Source organism: Penaeus chinensis, chromosome 35 (assembly GCF_019202785.1).
Source record: "Penaeus chinensis breed Huanghai No. 1 chromosome 35, ASM1920278v2, whole genome shotgun sequence".
Lineage (NCBI taxonomy): Eukaryota > Metazoa > Arthropoda > Malacostraca > Decapoda > Penaeidae > Penaeus > Penaeus chinensis.
In genome coordinates this window covers 33,439,965-33,458,858 of record NC_061853.1, presented here as the reverse complement: position 1 = coordinate 33,458,858, position 18,894 = coordinate 33,439,965, and the positions used below count along the sequence as shown (strand labels likewise).

The window sequence follows — 18,894 nt, the reverse complement described above, 5'->3', positions numbered from 1 at the left end:
GTGGTTCGTTCGGGTTATCGAGGTGAGAGATACGATAAGATAAGGCCAGGAGCAGCGGTCGTGATATGTGAAAGCAGAGTTTGACGAAAGGAATGCAGAATCAGCGAACACGAGAGAGAGAGAGAGAGAGAGAGAGAGAGAGAGAGAGAGAGAGAGAGAGAGAGAGAGAGAGAGAGAGAGAGAGAGAGAGAGAGAGAGAGAGAGAGAGAGAGAGAGAGACCGGGGGAGGAGAGGAAGGAAGGGAGGGGGGGAGGGAAGGAAACGAAAGGGGGAATGGAGGAGTCTGAAGGAGACAGAAAAAGAGAGAGAACTCCAACGGTTATGGACCATTGAGCTGGTACATGTGTGATTGATCATGTCGAGCGTGAATGGGGTGTGCATTAAGTGGGGAGCAATAAAACCCGAATAAGGGAAAGGGGGACTCAGCTGACCTATCCACTCGATTTTTTTTATGGATTTTAAGAAAAATAGGGTCTACGGCATTTCTCTTTTCGTCTCCTATACAAAAACAAACATTTGTGTAGCGAACGCCGATCATGTAGGCGATTGTAACTTAGAATATGGAGGGAGAGGAGGCGGGAGCGATCATAAAAGACAGTTGTGAAATTTGACCTCAGGTTGGTGATATCATTGGGCAAATTTAGCTCACGAGGTCACGGCTACGGTAAATGTTAATATGCATGATGATGTGATTGGTATACTTGTTCAAAAGTTTATTGCTTTGCTACATTCCCTGGATGTACGAAAACTCGCAACAGATATCTCTCGCAGCGATTTTGAAGGTGATTGCAGAAATCGAGTCCCTAAATGCCCGAAATGTGGGAAAATATGGGGCCGTAAAATCGGCTCGCACGACCTGGCGGAGAACTCAAAACATATTTGTGTTCCTGTAATTCCCCCGAACAACGCGACGATCCCCAAGGCAGCTGTGACGGCGCCGGGGCTTCTCGAGAGGCTGGCGCAAGAATTTAGGTGTTATGGCGAGCGGGGGATTCTGGCGAGCTATGCCAGGCGTCCGTGCTATTCCTCACGCTCGGGAGTGCCACGTGGGGCCGCCATTCCCGCTGACAGATGCCACCAGGGGATACCTCTCGGCTTGCTCGAATGTCCTTTCGGCTTGGTTGCGCGAAAATGAGCGTGTTAATTAGGGCGAGCGATTGATATTCAGGATGTAGCTAGCATCTCTGGCACGGATGGTAAGCGGAATGCATAATCCAGTGCGGCAAGGTTTCTCGTTTTTGTTTTTTTATTTTTTTATTCGTTTCGTGGAATTTTCTTTTTTTTTTTCTTTCACTCACTTTGAGATTGTGTTGGTACAACTTCCATTTTTGAGATTGTTCTTAATTTCGTGTTGCCTAACGAGGAAGTGATAACACTATCTAAGGTACCGCAGGTGTGGAGCTCACGCTTGCGAGTTTATCGTTTTTTGTTGTTTTTTTAAGATAATGTAACTTGACGTGGAGTATTTGGAGTCGGTTATTTCCTGCGCGTTTTCTGTCGAACAGCCCACAACCTCGTCATATTTGTACAACAGTCACATCCGCCGACAGTAAGAAAAGCTGCCTTTTTTGCGTCCCGTCGGCAGTCTTGATGTGCGCAAAAGCCAAACACGGGAAGCTTGCAAGGTAATGAAGACACAGCAAGGAGAGGAAGCCCGGACTCTCGTAATGGACTGGTCTTGAGATGTCTTCGACTCTCTATTGCCGAATGCTGTTACCTGCCCGGAGCCGTTGTATAGACGGGTGTTGTATAGGCCTATCACCCCAGCCCCGGGAAGGAACAAATCGAGCCTGGGGTTTCTTCGTCCTTGTATGATTAAGGTTATTCATTCTTTGGCAGAGGGCAAGTTTGTTATTGTTACGAGGTTACAGCCACGCAAACGGGGTGGGGGGTGGGGGGATTGGAGTCCCCCTTCCCCCACTCCCTCCCTGGCATGGTAACCTTGGGTGCGGGTACAGACGAACTGGCCTTGTAATGCTCACAGATCCTCAGCGGCTTTTTGAGGCGGCGGTGTTGTCTGCGCGCCATTGTTGGGCCCCGTATTTATTTTTTCCTCCCCGTTCATTAAAGATGTTGGGGTTATTGTTGCTATTAGGGAGGGCTCTAAGAAGGGAGGGAGAGGGGAAGAAGGTCCTATGCCTTGTTCCTGGTGTTAATTATTTTTCGTAATGGCGTGACGATGACGGTGGTCCGCGAGCGAAGCCTTAATTACACCGTGCGTGCCCGGAGAGCCTCCAGTCGCGCCTGAGGGGGGGCACGGCAAGAAGAGGGGGGAGGGGGATGAAAAATGAGCGTCTCCTTGACTGTTTCCTGGTAACTAGGCGTCACTGTAAATTGTAGGCTGTTGATTGTGATAGATTTTGGGATGCGATGATTTTCTTCATATTTGATATTCGAACCTAGCGAACATTGGGGATTTTAGTGAAATGAATAGGGATCATTTGGAAATATTGCATTGATATTTGGAGAAGAAAGCTAAAACTCGGCGTGTGTCTGCTTATATTGCACGTTGCATATCTCGACTGCCTGAGTTGCGATCTTAAGTAGTGATTGAAGGGAAGTGTTGAAGTCTATTTCTGTGGCTTCCGCCCCTTTTCATCTCTCTCTCTCTCTCTCTCTCTCTCTCTCTCTCTCTCTCTCTCTCTCTCTCTCTCTCTCTCTCTCTCTCTCTCTCTCTCTCTCTCTCTCTCTCTCTCTCTCCCTCCCTCTCTCTCTCCCTCTCTCTCTCCCTCTCTCTCTCCCTCTCTCTCTCTCTCTCTCTCTCTCTCTCTCTCTCTCTCTCTCTCTCTCTCTCTCTCACTCACTCACTCACTCACTCACTCACTCACTCACTCACTCACTCACTCACTCACTCACTCACTCACTCACTCACTCACTCACTCACTCACTCACTCACTCACTCTCTCCCTCCCCTCCCTCCCTCCCCTCCTTCTCTCTCTCCATCTCTCCCTCCCTCCCTCTCTCCCTCTCTCCCTCTCTCCCTCTCTCTCCCTCTCTCCCTCTCTCTCCCTCTCTCTCCCCCTCTCCCTCCCTCTCCCTCTCTCTCCCCCTCTCTCTCCCCTCTCTCTCCCTCTCTCTCCCCCTCTCTCTCCCTCCCTTTCCCTCTCTCTCCCCCCTCCTCTCTCTCCTCCCTTTCCCTCTCTCTCCCCCTCTCTCTCCCTCCCTTTCCCTCTCTCTCCCCCTCTCTCTCCCTCCCTTTCCCTCTCCTCTGTCTCTCACTCCTTCCTGCTCTCCTTCCCTCCTTCCCTTCTCCCCTCCTCCCTCTACTCGCCCAGTGGCTAGTGTGAACGTGTTCCCCTGAGATGTCGGGCGGGTGGGTTCATAATGCATCCAAGTGTTCACGAGGTCACCAAAAGCCCTTCATGGCAAAGGAAAAGAGTGTTCGGTCCCTTTCATCGAGCTCGCACGTGCAACCCGAGTGAAACTCCAAGTAGGCATTTGAAGCTGAGATTGTCGGTGACGCTGTGAAGTACCCGGGGCGAAGCAAGATCACCTTGACCGACATGTTCCGGGGGACACGGCTTGTTCCTGCTCGCTGCTACGAGCCGCGGCAGGCACTTGGGCAACGGCGGCGATGAGGCAAGCTAGGCGGAGGAAGGAGAGAGGAGACGAGTGCTGGGGAGAGGAGGGATGGGAAGTAGGAGAGACGGAGAGGAAGGAGAGAGAGGGAGTAGGCAAATGGTATAAGGAGGAGAGTCCTTAAATGGCAAACGGAGAAAAAGAGAGAAGGGCGCGGGGTGAGCGAGGAGCTTCTCGGGGAAAGGCGAGAGGAGAGGTTGCGGACCTCAATTGGACGAACGCGCGATCGCTATCATCTGGGGCTGGGGGCGCTCTCGAATCACATGACTGATTTTAATTCTTCTTGCTATCATTACTACTTATTTTAACCCAGGCCAGAGAAATTCAAGTAAGATGCAAGCAGACATGCATGCACGCACCGCATGCATGCAGACAGAGGAGTAAAAGGAGAGAAGCCGAGACAGGAGACTGAAAGTGGAAGTGAAACGCCGTAGAAAAAGCCAGGCACAAAGGCCGCGGCGGCCTTCTGTCACATCATTAGCACGGATGCTCAAATATGCCGGTCGGCCGCCGTGTACCTGCTCAGCGCGAGTCGTTTTATGTTAACGGTTTAGACGAGCTGCTACCTTGACGGGATTGTTACGGACGGAATGAGTAATTAACGAAATTAAGTGCTCGCTATCGCTGCTTTGCAGAGATAACTGTTTGAAGATTTTTGTTTTTACCAAGGGAATGTCGTTTTCGAATGGGGATTGTTCGCGTGTTTTAGAATAGCGTGTTCAGAGATATTTTTATTTTCGATAGAAAAGTATACACTGGAGAATGATGGTATAGAGAAGGAAGTATTAAAGGACGAGCGTACTGTAGTGGAAGGATCTTGGAGCCACGGCATGCATGCAAGCAGATATTGAGGGTGATCCTGTTCTCGTGATCGTGCGCGAATTTCGTTTTTTCATTATTGTATAACTTAATATCATGCATTATGTATTCGTGCATCGACGTTCATCAGCTGACAGTATTTTTCTCCATTGCCGGGGAGTTGATGTATCGTCCGAAGGAATTAGGATTCGTGCGCCAAATTGTCCTCGGGGGATTTAGGAGCCGAGATGCGAGTTTGATGTATGCGGAAGGGAAATCAATAAGGCCGGCGTCGCTCTCGCAGCGAGGCATCTCCTTGAGACGTAAGAGTCACGCAAAGACGAAAAAGAGGCCTAAGGGGCCACAGAAAAATTGCGGAATCATTTTGCCGAAACACGTCATCCGCCACGCGCATTACTGCTCAGTATTCCTCATCACGTCGCCCTTTTCTCTTGGACGGAAGTTATATCCCGAAACGTTTTTTCTCGAATAGATTGTGCGAAGGAGAGAGAGGTGGATTTGGAAAGGGAGGAGGAGGAATCGTCGGTGTTCAATTGGTGTGCATAAGTGGAGAGTCAAGTGGAATATGGAGTGTGGAGAATGAGGAGAAGGATGTTGGAGATGCGTGTGGTCGGGCAGGCCCCACGGCGGAGGAAATGAAAGAGCAGGCTGAACTGAGGCATTGAGCAGTTCGAAATGCAAAGAGGATGCGGCTGGAGATTCACTTTTGTGATGACTGAAGAACGGGCAAAGCGACGAATATGACAGAGGCTGGGTCGATACTTACCTGTTAAGATTATATAAAAAAAAAGGATCGAAGTTAGTGACGTGGGTGATGCTTTTGGAAGTGACATAGGTTGGCATGGGTGGTTTAGTAGACCGTACTTTATGGAGCTGGGTGGGGCAGCCAAGCACACTCATGTGAACAAGTTGGCTCGTCACCACCGCCCTGCTACAGAAAGATGCACCCTCTTTTCCCCTTCCCTCTCCCCCCTTCCTCCTTCCCCTTTTCTCTTTCCTCTTTCCCTCCCCCTTCTTATTCCCTTTCCCCTTCCCCTTCCCCTACCCCTGTCCCTGCATTTTTTCAACTTCACCTCCTATCCCTTGAATTCCTCCGCTGTTACCAGGTAGGCGGCGCTCATTAAAGATGATGCCAATCGGTGTTACCCGATCCACACGATGATTGCCGCGATTATCATGCCCAAGATGAGGTTGGCATTTGCGGGCGCTGAGCGTATGACCTCGAGGCAGTGATGAGTAAGGTAACCTTTTATGTTCGGGTGGGCGTGAGGTCCGGCCGCCGTCAGTGCCCGCCCGCGTGGGAGGTGACTTACTTGTGTGCCCTCGCCCGCCCGCCCGCCCGCCGCCAGCCAGCAGAATGCACCTCCGTCTCTCCCGCCTGTTCAGCATGCAGCACACGTCTCGCTAGTAGCCGTAGAGGTTGATCACAATCTCTACAGGTTTGGCGCGGATGAGGCGACGGCCATGTTTAAACTTGCGGCTCGTTTTCGAAATGGCGCCCATGCTACGCGCTCCCACGCCTTTAACGTTAGGACGGTGACAGATAGAGAAGGGTTGCAACGAGGAGTCTGCGGCCGCCATGAGCTCACATATCCGGCCATGAATGAGTGGCGCGAAATGGTAACTTTCGGCAATATTTTTGAGTTGACAGTGGGAGGCTGTGAGCTTGTAATCAGCTGCGTTGATATTATTTGGCGGGTTACTTGATATTACTTGGCACACAGTCACTTGTGCAGGCATTGTACACATGTGTACACGCATGTGCAGATATCTGCGTGCATATGAAGTGATACGTTAGTATTATTGCAGAGAAAGCGCCTCTTTGCCAGTAAGGTATATTAAAAAGAGTGCCTGCGAGCACTTCGTTTGAGGTCGGTGTTTATAGTTGCGGAAGCACCCTTTAGCCGAGGTAAGCAAAACCTGTCCGGAGCGATTTCCTCCAAGGTCGCCGTCGGTTGTGGGAGGCTATCCGCAAGCCAATCAGCGGCGTGATTCATACGCGTGAACTTTCGTGGGGGTCGGCAGGTCATTGGGTCGTGGGTGTAGTGCTGATGGATGCATGACTGTGTGACGTTGAGCTTGCGGTTGACGTGTCATCATCACCCTCAGCACCATCCTCCTTATCACGTGATTGAGGTGGACGCTCTCCAAGTGGGTAGCGCTGCCACCTCCTTGACCTTCATGTCGCCGTCTGCTATTGAGGGCTTGTAATAGCGGGGTTTTTGGGCGTCGCGGAGGCTTACATCGTGTCTATAGCTGCACAGGAGGGTAATTGTGAAGTTGAAGATGCTACACCCATGGGACGTGGCCAGTCCCGCCCACATGACGCCCTCGGTGCGCCTACACGGCCTTCTCACGCCTTCACATCAGTTCATACTGCCCGTAGCTTTATCTCTGTGATACTAAGTAGCTCTTACCTACCATTTAACTGGCAATAGACGTTTCTCGTCGAAACTTAATACCATGTATATCACTCGCACGGCAAGGCTCCGGAAAAAAAAATATATTGTTATCTGATCTGAATGTAGCAACATGTAAACAGTTTTTCGCTGAAGCGTTCACTTCGGTTTGATCTTGACTGCACGTTGAAATAAACATGCTAACCGTGCCAGCAGTAAAGTGTCAGGACAATCATTCCTTGGGTCAGGTTTTTTGGCACTTGCTCAGCCTTGTTTGTTTGCTACCGGACGCCCTTGTTCGCTTTGCTACGTGGTACTGACACTTCTACGGTTTTGCGGGGTCGTAAAATATTCTGGGAGGTCACACACAGGAGAAGTGGAAGAGGAAAAAAGGGAGTGAGTGAGATTGATAATCCCGGGGGAGAGGAGCTCGGTGACTCCCAAGAGATTAGTATAATGGGATATGCTAGCATCGGAGGGATAGGCAGGGATGGCGGAACACAGGAATGGGATAGGAGGGGAAGGGCATCTGGAACATGTTAGCTTGTTTATCAAGACACGTGATGCTCCCGGCGACAGGGCGAGGTAGCACGGCTGTTTCTGCCTTTTTGTTTACCATGGATGCATCAGCTTCTTTTCGGTCTCTTAGGAATTTTTATGGCAGCGGTTATAGATAATGAAGCGTCTCTTGGCTCGATAGGCATTTCGTATTGCGCTACTGTTTAAAGAAACGTACAGATAAAAGAGTGGAACTAGTTTTAGGGAACTAAGTCCTGTCATTTCTGCTTTAATAGTGAAGATTACAATAATAGTTTGTTGTGGGGATTTCCCACCATGAGATGGATTGTGGGTTAATGTTTGATGCTTGCTTTGAACATAGTTTATTCACAAGGTTTTTCCGACATTAGCCGTCGTTATAAAAGTGTATTTTATGTGACAAAGTCATTCACCACGTCACGAATGCGACGTATCGGAACGTTTTATAGTTAACGTGCGGCTGGGCATCGACAATCAAGCAGGCAGAATGGCATCTCGCTGGTCACTGTGGACATGCGTGGCAGGAATGCGACACGAGAGACGCGAGAAGGACTCCAGGTATCCTTGCCTTCCCCAGTGTACTGTGGCTTGAACCTCTGACATTCACGCCCCCGCTTGTTACGAGCGTGTTTACTATGCAAGGATGGCTCGCAGAAGACGGCGGGGGCGGGATGGTGGCGGGGTTGGGGTGGCCTTCCTGCCTAACTAATGTCCACTGAGGCGTAGCATGTATAGTCGCTTATGGAGGCTGCTTCATTAAGAGACAGTGTTAGATTCCTTTTCGAAGATGGTCAGGGTTTCTGTTTTATACATCCCTGATCCACATTTCTCTCGGAAGCCGGGGGGGGGGGGGGGATTACGGCTGTTCCGTAATGGAAGTAGACGAGAAAGTTTTGTAATTCTGTGGCAGGTGCTCCCCGGCGCAAGGAAACCGTCACCACTATTTATAGAAGGGGTAAGACGTGTTCATACCTGCCTGTCGCCGCGAGTTTAGCAGGTGTCGGGACACGTGTACGCAACACGTCACTTGTGTCTTGAGAACACTTGCAAACGTTACAGTTGCGTGTACATTTTAGACGTACGTTCTGTCCACAACTTTTATACACTCAAGCAAAAGACAATTGTTATTTTAAATATGCATCAAATGCACTTGCATATATATTCACCCACCCACTCATTCACTTACTCACTCATTCATTCATTAATTCATTCATTCATTCATTCACTCGCTCGCTCGCTCGCTCGCTCACTCACTCACTCACTCACTCACTCACTCACTCACTCACTCACTCACTCACTCACTCACTCACTCACTCACTCACTCACTCACAACCCACTCACATTCACTCACAACCCACTCACATTCACTCACAACCCACTCACTCACTCACAACCCACCCACTCACTCATTCACTCACTCACTCACTCACTCACTCACAACCCACCCACTCACAACCCACCCACTCACAACCCACCCACTCACTCTTTCTCTCTCTCACTCACTCACTCACTCACTCACTCACTCACTCACTCACTCACTCACTCACACATACACACACACACACACACACACTCACACTCACACTCACTCACTCACACTCACACTCACTCACACTCACTCACACTCACACTCACTCACACTCACACTCACTCACACTCACACTCACTCACACTCACACTCACTCACACTCACTCACACTCACTCACACTCACTCACTCACACTCACACTCACTCACACTCGCTCACACTCGCTCACACTCGCTCACACTCACTCACACTCGCTCACACACACACACACACACACACACACTCACACACACACTCACACACACACTCACACACACACTCACACACACACACACACACACACACACACACACACACACACACACACACACTCACACACACACTCACACACACACACACACTCACACACACACTCACACACACACACACACACACACACACACACACACACACACACACACACACACACACACACACACACACTACTGTAATTTGAATAAATTAATTAGGCAGTGATCGCGAACTTGATTCTCTTAGGGCGTTCCTTTAGCAAGCTACCTGTGTCTGCTTGGTTGTGCATTTCCCGCCCGCTGTGTGCTTTGCGCGGGAAATAACCGGTTGTCGTTCACTTGGGCGAGGGCGCGTGGGCGCGGGTGGGAGGAGGGACGCACGCTCGCCTTTGGGGTCCGAGGAGGGTCCACGCTTTGCCTGAAGCCCCTGGAGTCAAGAGGCGTTTGGGCCCCTCACGCCAGCGTCTCATTTGCTTCCTTTTCATTATGATCACATTATTCGGCTTCTATAATGTAGCACCAGCAGTAAGGAAGTTATGCGCCCATGCACACGGATGTATATGCTTTTGAATATGTATTGAATGCATTTGTATATGAAAGTAAGCGTGTTCGGCGAATATATACACATTCCGATGTACACAGTGCGCGCGTCCATGCACCATTTACCGAATTAGCTTATACGGAATTATCACTTATAAGCATAGATATCCGTGTCCGAATGAAGGGGAGAAAATAATTGGTGTTCTCGATAGTTTCTGACTCCGTGCCCAACATAGCCATTGTCCGGGCAAGAGCAACAGGCGGTATTCCTTACCTGGCGCGTGGGTGGCGCAAGGGGCGGGAGGCGGGCGTGGGCGCGTAGGTGGCGTTAGGGGGTGGGGGAGGGCGGGTGTGGGTGGTGTTCTTGAGAGGGCTCGGGATATCCACCCATCCCACCCAACCATGGACAGTGGTTCAACGCCCACACCGCACCTGGGCTCGCGAACCGCGGACGGACGCTTACGGTGATGACTCGCTTCACTCTGTTTTAGATTGTATGCTCATTGTTGTCTATTTTCTCTTCATTGCTGTTATTTCTTTCTTTACTTCATTTATTTATTTATTAATATTCTCATTATTATTGTCATTATCATAATTACTTCTACTGTTGGTGCTGCTACAACAACAACCACAACCACAACATCAACATAATTTCTACTACAATTACCATTACCACACATACAATTACATTACTACTTCAACTACAACTAGTACCATAACTGTTTCTACTACACAACCACAACTGCTACTACTTTTGTTGCCTTTTTTCTCATATATGCATGGGCATTTGAGGTTTGGTGAATTCTACATTGTAACATAAAGCAGAGCTAGACCACATGTTTGCATCGAGTAATTACTAACGAAACTTTTTTCCCTTCAGATTCGAGAAGGTGGTTGAGCGGTCCGAGGCCCGAGGTCACCACCTGGAGGTCGTGTCCACACAGCTCGAAGCCTTTACGGTGTCCGTGGAGCACTTCGAGGAATGGTACATCGAGATCGTGGAGGTCGTGGAGTCGAGGGAGGTGCTTTCTCTCGATGTCGAAAGGTAAAGGAAATCACTTGCTCGTACTGTGTTATCATTCCTACAATTTCTCTTTTCAAAGGCCTTTTGGGAGATGCACATGAAGCATATGTGGCACTTTTACTAAACGGTGAGATTTATACAAATGTTCATTTTTTTTCGTATTTTCCAGCTATGCTCGCAAGATTGATGAGATTGCACGTCAGCGTGATGCAAGAACTGGCGACTTTGATGGCATGATCAAGACAGGAAAGGAACTTGTGTCGAAGAAGGATGTCACAGACACAGCACCTGTAAAAGACAAGATCAAGGTTAGTCGTGTAGAAATTAGCCATTTTCATTTTCATAATTTCAGAGTTTTTTTTTTTCTTATCAAATTGATGTTTGTTTACTTTGTGATATGTGCTAATGCTATTGGCTTATCTTTAAGTAGATTTTGTATATATTTGACAAGTGTATTGAACTTTTAATCAACAGAACCTAGAGGGCCAGTGGAAGGAGCTAAATGACACTCTGGACGAGAGAGCTCGCAATGGCAAAGAGAGGTCAGAGCAGCTACTCGCTTACGAACAGTTGCGAGACCGTTGCACTCAGTGGCTCACCACCACAGAGAACATCCTTGATAATGCCCAGGCTGTTGGCCTTGAGACTGAGATTGTTAAGAGACAAAATGAAGAACTCAAGGTAAGATATTATAATCCAAAGAAAGCATTCTCTTCTTTTTCTGAATCTTTGCCACTGTAGTTGAATTATATCTATATCCTTTTTGAACAAGTAATTTTCTAGGATCATAATGCTATATTCTCCTCAATGTCCAGCCACTTCACAAGGAATTCCGTGAATATGCTAGCACCGTTGACAAACTCAATGAACTTGGCAATGCATACGATGCCTTGCTGCGAGGTGAGAGACCAGAGAGTCCGACAAGACGTCGATCATCTGTCACACCAGCCAAGCGTCCCTCTATCACGTCGCCTCTAAAATCCCCAGGTAGGCATTGCCCTAACTTAAGATCATGTTCTTCAGTATTTGACTGGAATGTTAAGAAGAGGCAAGTTTTGTGTGTGGTTTAGAAAGGGATTGACAAATGAGTTTTTTTTTATGGGATGGGGGATAAGTGTAGAGTCATGTTCATAGGCTTTTTCTGATGCTGTGAATTTAGCTTTAATATTGCTGTGCATGTTTGTGTTAGGTTTCTGTGTGAAGCATTCGTTTGAATGTACCAATGTTTTATTTTTTCAATTGGCAATAAAAGAATATTAAAGCAAAAAAATAAAGAATATTTACATTTGATTTTTTATAGTTTTGGTACTAAATGAATGCATGTTTTTTACATGTTGTGCAGAGCAAAAGCAGTTGATTGTAGCACATTCTGCATTTATGAATGATGCTTGCACATGTTTGCTTTTTCTAGGAATTTGCTGTTTTTATTTATTTATCTTGTTCAACAGTTGTAACTGCAGTTTATTTATTTTTAGACCTATTTTTTATCCTTAATTATTTTTGCACAGTTATTGATTAAAAAAACAAGCACTGTTTTCATTCATTGTTGCTTTTTCATTGTATTTCTAGCTTACAGCTTTAAAAAAATCAGTCTTGAAGTTGACTGCTCGAGACAACCCAATGATTGAGTCCTATATAGATTTTTATTAAAGATCACAATCACAATTTTACAACTATCTTGTGGAATACTAAAAATAAAAAGGAATAATCCTTGGGATGTCTCTCATATCATTTCAAAATCTACTTTACTTTTTTCTGAGCATTTTATTTGGCTTGTATGAATGCTGCATTTTGTTGGGGTTTGTGTGTGTTTGTAGTGAGGCGAGTGTCACAGGACGCACGTAGTCCCTCACCCACGCAGAAGTTCATGGGCTTCAACGGGTCTGGCCCCATGTCACCCATCCCTGGTGGTTATGCTAGCAGGCGCACATCACAGGAAGGATTCCACCTCGATGGTTAGTCAGAAGTGCCTGTGGTTATTGCATGTATTGTATTGGGGAAAATCTGCAAGGTTTGTTTTTGGGAGAAATGCTTGGCAGGAGGAGATTTGCCTTTTTGAAGATGTTGGTGGAATGGTTTGTAGACTAGAAGTCCAAGATGAAGATAATTATTCAGTGCATGGAGAGAAGAGGATGGAAATCTGGTTATGGTTTAAATTTTTATATATACAATAGGAGTAATGCCTTTTTTTCTTGGTACTTTTGCAGATATGAGTCCTATCCAGAAGGAGTTGATGCAAGTGAACAACCGTTATGAAATGATTGGAATGAGATTAAGTGACCGTCAGAATGACCTAGATGTAATGAAGGAGGAGCTGAAGAAATTGAGTGAAAGTATTCGCTCTCTCAACACTGTCTTGGATAAGGCAGAGCGCAGCATGCCAAGAGATGCTGTGCCCACTACAAAAGAGGAAGCAGATAAGCATAATAGGCAGTGCAAGAACATCCAAGATGATCTGCTGGAGAAACAGCCTGCCCTTGATTCACTGAAGAGCCAGGTCATTGAGTTGATCAAGAAGAGGCCTACTGCTCCTGGTGCTGACATTTTGCAAGATCAGTTTGACCTGGTAAATGATCGTTACAAGGAGCTCCAGGGTCGCCTCAAGGATCGTCTCAGCTTCCTAGAACATACCAAAGATTTCCTTGATAGCCATGATGCTCTCAACAACTGGCTTAATTCAAAAGACAAGATGATGACTGTCTTGGGCCCCATTGCTTCTGATCCTCGCATGGTCCAGATGCAGGCTCAGCAGGTGCAGGTGCTCAGGGATGAATTCCAGGCACAGGAGCCAAAGCTTAATGATCTGAATGATGCTGGAGACAAGATCATCAGTGTATGTGAGCCCAACTCACTGGCTGGAAAGAAGATCAATGACAAATTGGATGCCATCAACAACAAGTGGACTGAGCTTATTGGCCAGCTGGATGCTCGAGACTCCGCTCTTAATGCTGCCTCTGATGCTAGCACAGATTTCTACAATAATTACAATAAGCTTCATGATACCTTGCTCAAGTTGGGTGAAGACTTTGATGAAGTTTCAGCCAGTGGTGCTGATTCAGCTCAGCAAATTCAGGCTGTGCAAGATCTAGAGAAAGGTTTGGAGAAAGTACGTGGTGCTCTTATTGATCTGGAGGGCTTGGGTGAACACCTGGTCTCTATTCTCTCTGATCCATCATCCAAGTCTGATATCAAGTCTAAAGTCACCCAGCTCAACAAAATGTTCAATAACCTGGAGAAGAAACTTGGTAACAGAAAGTCAGAATTGGAAGCCTCCCTCAGAGATGAAGAAATGTTTGGCCAGTCATGCCAAGACATCCAAGAATGGTTGGCTGACCAAGTGGCTCATCTCAAGGATAAACTTCTGGTTTCTGCAGACCGAGATATCCTCTCTCACCAGGTGAGTGACTTTGAGCCAGTCTACAAGGATCTGATGGCTAAGGAGCATGAAGTCATTATGATGATTAATAAGGGCAAGGAAATTGTTGCCAAGTCATCAAGAAAGGATCTGAACAGACAGTTGTCATCAACTCTCGATGCAATCAAAAATGAGTGGGATAATGTACGCAAAACTGCTGTAGAGCGTCGATCCAGACTTCAGAAGTGCATGGATACTTGCAATAAGTTCCATAACATGCAAGAGAAATTCAACCCATGGCTAGACAAGGCTGAAGATAAGGCAAGAAACATGGATCCAATTGCATTCACAAAGAAGGCCATTGATAAGCAGATCAAGGAGATTCAAGCTTTCAAGAATGATGTTTCCCGTCACAGTGGAGAATTTGAGAACAACAAAACAGCAGGAGATAAGCTTGTTGGGTGCACTGACACAGATCATGATGGAGTTCATGATGCCCTTGGCATTATGAAGGAGCGCTGGGACAACCTTAATGCCATTGTCATGGCAAGAGCACAAGACCTTGATGATGTTTCAGCTACATTGGCAGACTTCAATGAAAAGGCAAGAGACCTGGACCACACACTCCAACGCTGTGGGGACAAACTTGCCTCTCTTGATACTTTAGGTGGAGGTGGCAAAGATGCCAAATCACTGGAGAGAATGAAGGCATTGCTTGATGAAACCAGTGCTCTTGGCAAGCAGGTTGACCAAGTAAGACAGAAGGGTGAAGATCTGTGCACTGCTGCTGATTCTACAGGATCAGATGCTACCCATATTCAGGATGAAGTTGAAAGGCTGTCAGACCGTTATGGTGATCTAAAGGGTAAGCTTGAGGATCGCTGTCATGATTTGGAAGAAGCTTCCCAGGCTGTCAACCAGTTTGGAGCTCTTGTGAAGAATGTTGGTCAAGAACTTACAGGATTAGATGATGAAATTGACCGTATGGCCCCTGTTGGTAGAGACATCAAGACTGTAACAGGGCAGATTGATCAGCTACAGAGCTTCTTGACCAAGGTTGACCAGAAGGCTGACGAAATTGAAGATGCAAAGGCAGCCTTGGAGGATCTTGTTGCTCAAGGGTTCACAGGTAGTAATAACCGCACTGCCGAGGACCAGATTAAGCAGCTTGGTCGCCAGTTGAAGAAAATCCAAGATCGCTGTGATGTCCGTGGCAAGGACCTTGACACTGTTTTGAACAAATTAGAAAACTTCTACCAGAAATACAGTGTGGTAATGGAGGAAATCAACGAAACGGACAAGGAAGGTGAAGCATTTAAACCAGTGGGTGCAGATGTTGACACAATCATTGCTCAACAGGAGGAATTTAAGAGATTTAAGGGCAAACACATTGAAGCTTTAGGAAAACAAGTAACTGAATGCAATAAGCTTGGTCAGGGGCTCATTCAGAGTGCTGCATCAGGTGTTAATACCCACGATCTTGAGGATGATATTGATGGCATGAATGATCTCTGGAATAAACTGAAGGAGATGATTGGCAACCGAGAGAAGGCTCTGGATAAGGGCTTGATGCAATCTGGCAAGTTCCAGGATGCATTGGACAGTATGTTACAATGGCTTGGCAACTTTGAAGAGATGATGGAAAATCAAGCACCTATCTCAGGTGAATACTCCGTGGTGAAGGCTCAAGGACAGGAGCAGAAGTTCTTGAGAAAGATGCTTCTTGATAGACAGAATGAGATGCAGGCACTCTTGTCCATGGGACGTAGCCTGGCCGCAGATCTAGAACCTTCAGAGAAGGCTAATGTAGAAGGACAGTTGGATGATTTGCTCAACAGATTTGATGATGCCAATGCCCGATCACAGGAGCGCATGGAGGCTCTCGAAGAAACACTGAAGGTTGCCAAGGAGTTCCAAAACAAACTTAACCCCATTACAGAATGGCTTGACCGCACTGAAAAGAAGCTCAAGGAGATGAGCACCGTACCATCAGATGAAGAAAAAATCCAGAAACTTCTTGATGAGCATGATAACCTTCATGATGAAATCCTTGGCCAGAAGCCTGCATTTGATGATCTTACTGATGTAGCTACAGCCCTCATGAACCTTATTGGAGATGATGAAGCCAATGCATTGGCTGACAGATTGCAATCAACCACAGACCGCTATGGCCAGCTTGTAGAAGACTCAGAAGCACTTGGCCGTCTTCTGCAAGAATCAAAGGTGGGTCTGCGCCATCTTGTTCTGACTTATGAGGACTTACTCTCATGGATGGATGAGATGGAAGCAAGGCTCTCCAAGTATCGTATCCTTTCTGTGTTTGTTGAGAAGCTCTTGGAGCAAATGGATGAACTGACAGACCTGGGAGAAGAAGTTGTATCTCATGAAAAACAGGTTTCAGAGGTAATGGAAGCTGGTTCTCAGCTCATGAAACACATTTCCAGTGATGAAGCTCTTCAGCTGAAGGATAAATTAGACTCTATCCAAAGACGCTACAATGATCTTAGTGCCAAGGCAACTGACCTTCACAAGTCTGCCAATGAAGCCTTGCCTTTGGTTCAACAGTTCCATAGTGCTCATGATCGTCTGGGCTCATGGATGCTGTCTGTTGAGGGACAGCTCCAGAGCATGGACTCCTCAGGCCAAGGACTCTTGGAAGAAGAGATTGAGAGGTTGGCTCAAGAGATCCAAGAACATCGCCCATTGGTAGAAGCTGTCAACTTGGTTGGACCTCAACTGTGTCAGATCTCTCCTGGTGAGGGTGCCTCAAACATTGAAACACTTGTCACAAGAGATAACAGGAGGTTTGAACAAATCTGCGAACAGATTCAGAGAAGGATGGAGAGAATTCATATGTCCAAGCAGAGATCACAGGAGGTCACACATGACATTGATGAGTTGCTTGACTGGTTCCGTGAAGTGGAAGGTCAGGTCAGGGAAGCAGAACCTCCAAGTGTGGATCCTGATGAGATTCGAATCCAATTGAAGGAGCACAAGGCTTTGAATGACGATGTTGCCAGTCAGAAGGGCAGAGTGCGTGACGTCCTGTCCAATGCTAAGAAGGTCTTGAGGGAAGCACCACAACATGAAGACACCAGTGAACTGAGAGAAAAGATGGATGACCTCAAGGAGACCATGGAATCTGTCTCTAAGCTTTCATCAGATAGGCTTTCGACCTTGGAGCAAGCTCTACCTCTGGCAGAGCACTTCTTTGAGACTCATCATGAGCTGGATGACTGGCTCTCAGGCATGGAGAATGAAGCTATGGTGATGGACACCCCAGCATTGCGTGCTGAACAGATTATCCGTCAAATGGAGAGAAACAAGAACTTCTTGCAGTCCATTGCTGACCACAAGCCATTGCTTGACAAACTGAATAAGACTGGTGGTGCCCTTCTTAAACTTGTCAATGAAGAAGATGGCAACAAGATTCAAGATCTCCTTGAAAGTGATAATGACCGTTACAATGCTCTAAAGAATGCACTTCGTGAACGTGGACAAGCTCTTGAGGATGCTCTTCAAGAAACTAGCCAGTTCTCAGACAAGTTGGATGGTATGTTGTCTGCTTTGGCTGAAACTGCAGATCAGGTGAAGAATGCTGAGCCCATCTCTGCCCATCCTGAGAAGATCCATGAACAAGTGCAGGAGAACAACAGTATCATTGATGACCTTGACAGGAAGGAGACAGCATTTACTGCTGTTAAAGCAGCTGCAGAAGATGTCATCAACAAGGCTTCACGCAATGACCCAGCTGTCAAGGATATTAAGAACAAGTTGGATCGTCTGAACAAGTTGTGGGACCATGTGCAAATGGCAACTACCCAGCGTGGCCAATCTCTGGAAGATGCACTTGCAATGGCCGAGAAATTCTGGGAAGAACTACAAGGTGTCATGACTGCCCTTAAGGACCTGCAAGAGACACTGAAGGCCCAAGAGCCAGTTGCTGTAGAGCCTCAGGCAATCAAACAACAGAGAGATGAACTTTCACAGATCAAGAACAAGATAGACCAAACAAAGCCAGAGGTGGAACAAGTTCGCCAGACTGGACGAGATTTGATGAACCTCTGTGGAGAGGCAGACAAGCCTGAAGTCAAGAAGAACATTGAAGATCTGGATTATGCTTGGGATAATGTCACAGCCTTGTATGCCAGGCGAGAGGAGAACTTGATTGATGCCATGGAGAAGGCTATGGAGTTCCATGACACACTGAGGGTAAGTCTGAATGCAGGTTATCATCTGGCAAAAAAATTATGAAATTGAATATATTTGCTTTTCATACATGTTGCTTAAGGATCTTCATACTGATATTCTTAAACTTTGCAATTCCAGAACATGCTTGAGTTCTTGGAGAAGGCAGAAGACAAATTCTCAGGAATGGGTGCTATTGCTGGAGACATTGAAGCTATCAAGGGCCAGATTAACCAGCTGCAGAAGTTCAAGGATGAGGTTGACCCACACATGGTCAAGGTTGAGGCCCTGAACAGGTATGACATAAAGCAAGCTGTGTAAGAAATATTGCCTCTGTGAATAAGGCTGAATTTTACAATCCATAACCAATAATTTTAAGAAATGAATTTTAGTCTATTGTAGATATGCTATTTGATAGGATAACCAATTTTGTCCTGTTATGCATTAGCAGACTTTGCTACATAATTTTAAACGATACATTGATATACTTATGAAAGAATATTTGCAGCCCAGTATTTCTGTACAATTATCCTTATTGAGCCATTTGTCTTTTTCACATCCATTCATGGTTTAACTATCACCAGGAGTCTAAGAAGGCAAGTTAGGGTTATTTTAATGTGTTGCTTTCAACTAGC

At 46.7% G+C, this 18,894-nt stretch overlaps 1 protein-coding gene across 1 annotated transcript in view; it reads left to right on the top strand.

The window, feature by feature from the left end:
• Positions 1–18,894, top strand: part of LOC125044494 (microtubule-actin cross-linking factor 1-like) — a 206,894-nt gene that overhangs the window by 165,447 nt on the left and 22,553 nt on the right. Inside the window, 8 exon segments of the mRNA XM_047641184.1 lie at positions 10,573–10,737; positions 10,886–11,024; positions 11,191–11,397; positions 11,532–11,703; positions 12,534–12,671; positions 12,924–18,283; positions 18,401–18,555; positions 18,844–18,855. Of these exon segments, the coding sequence (XP_047497140.1) occupies positions 10,573–10,737; positions 10,886–11,024; positions 11,191–11,397; positions 11,532–11,703; positions 12,534–12,671; positions 12,924–18,283; positions 18,401–18,555; positions 18,844–18,855 (6,348 nt within the window).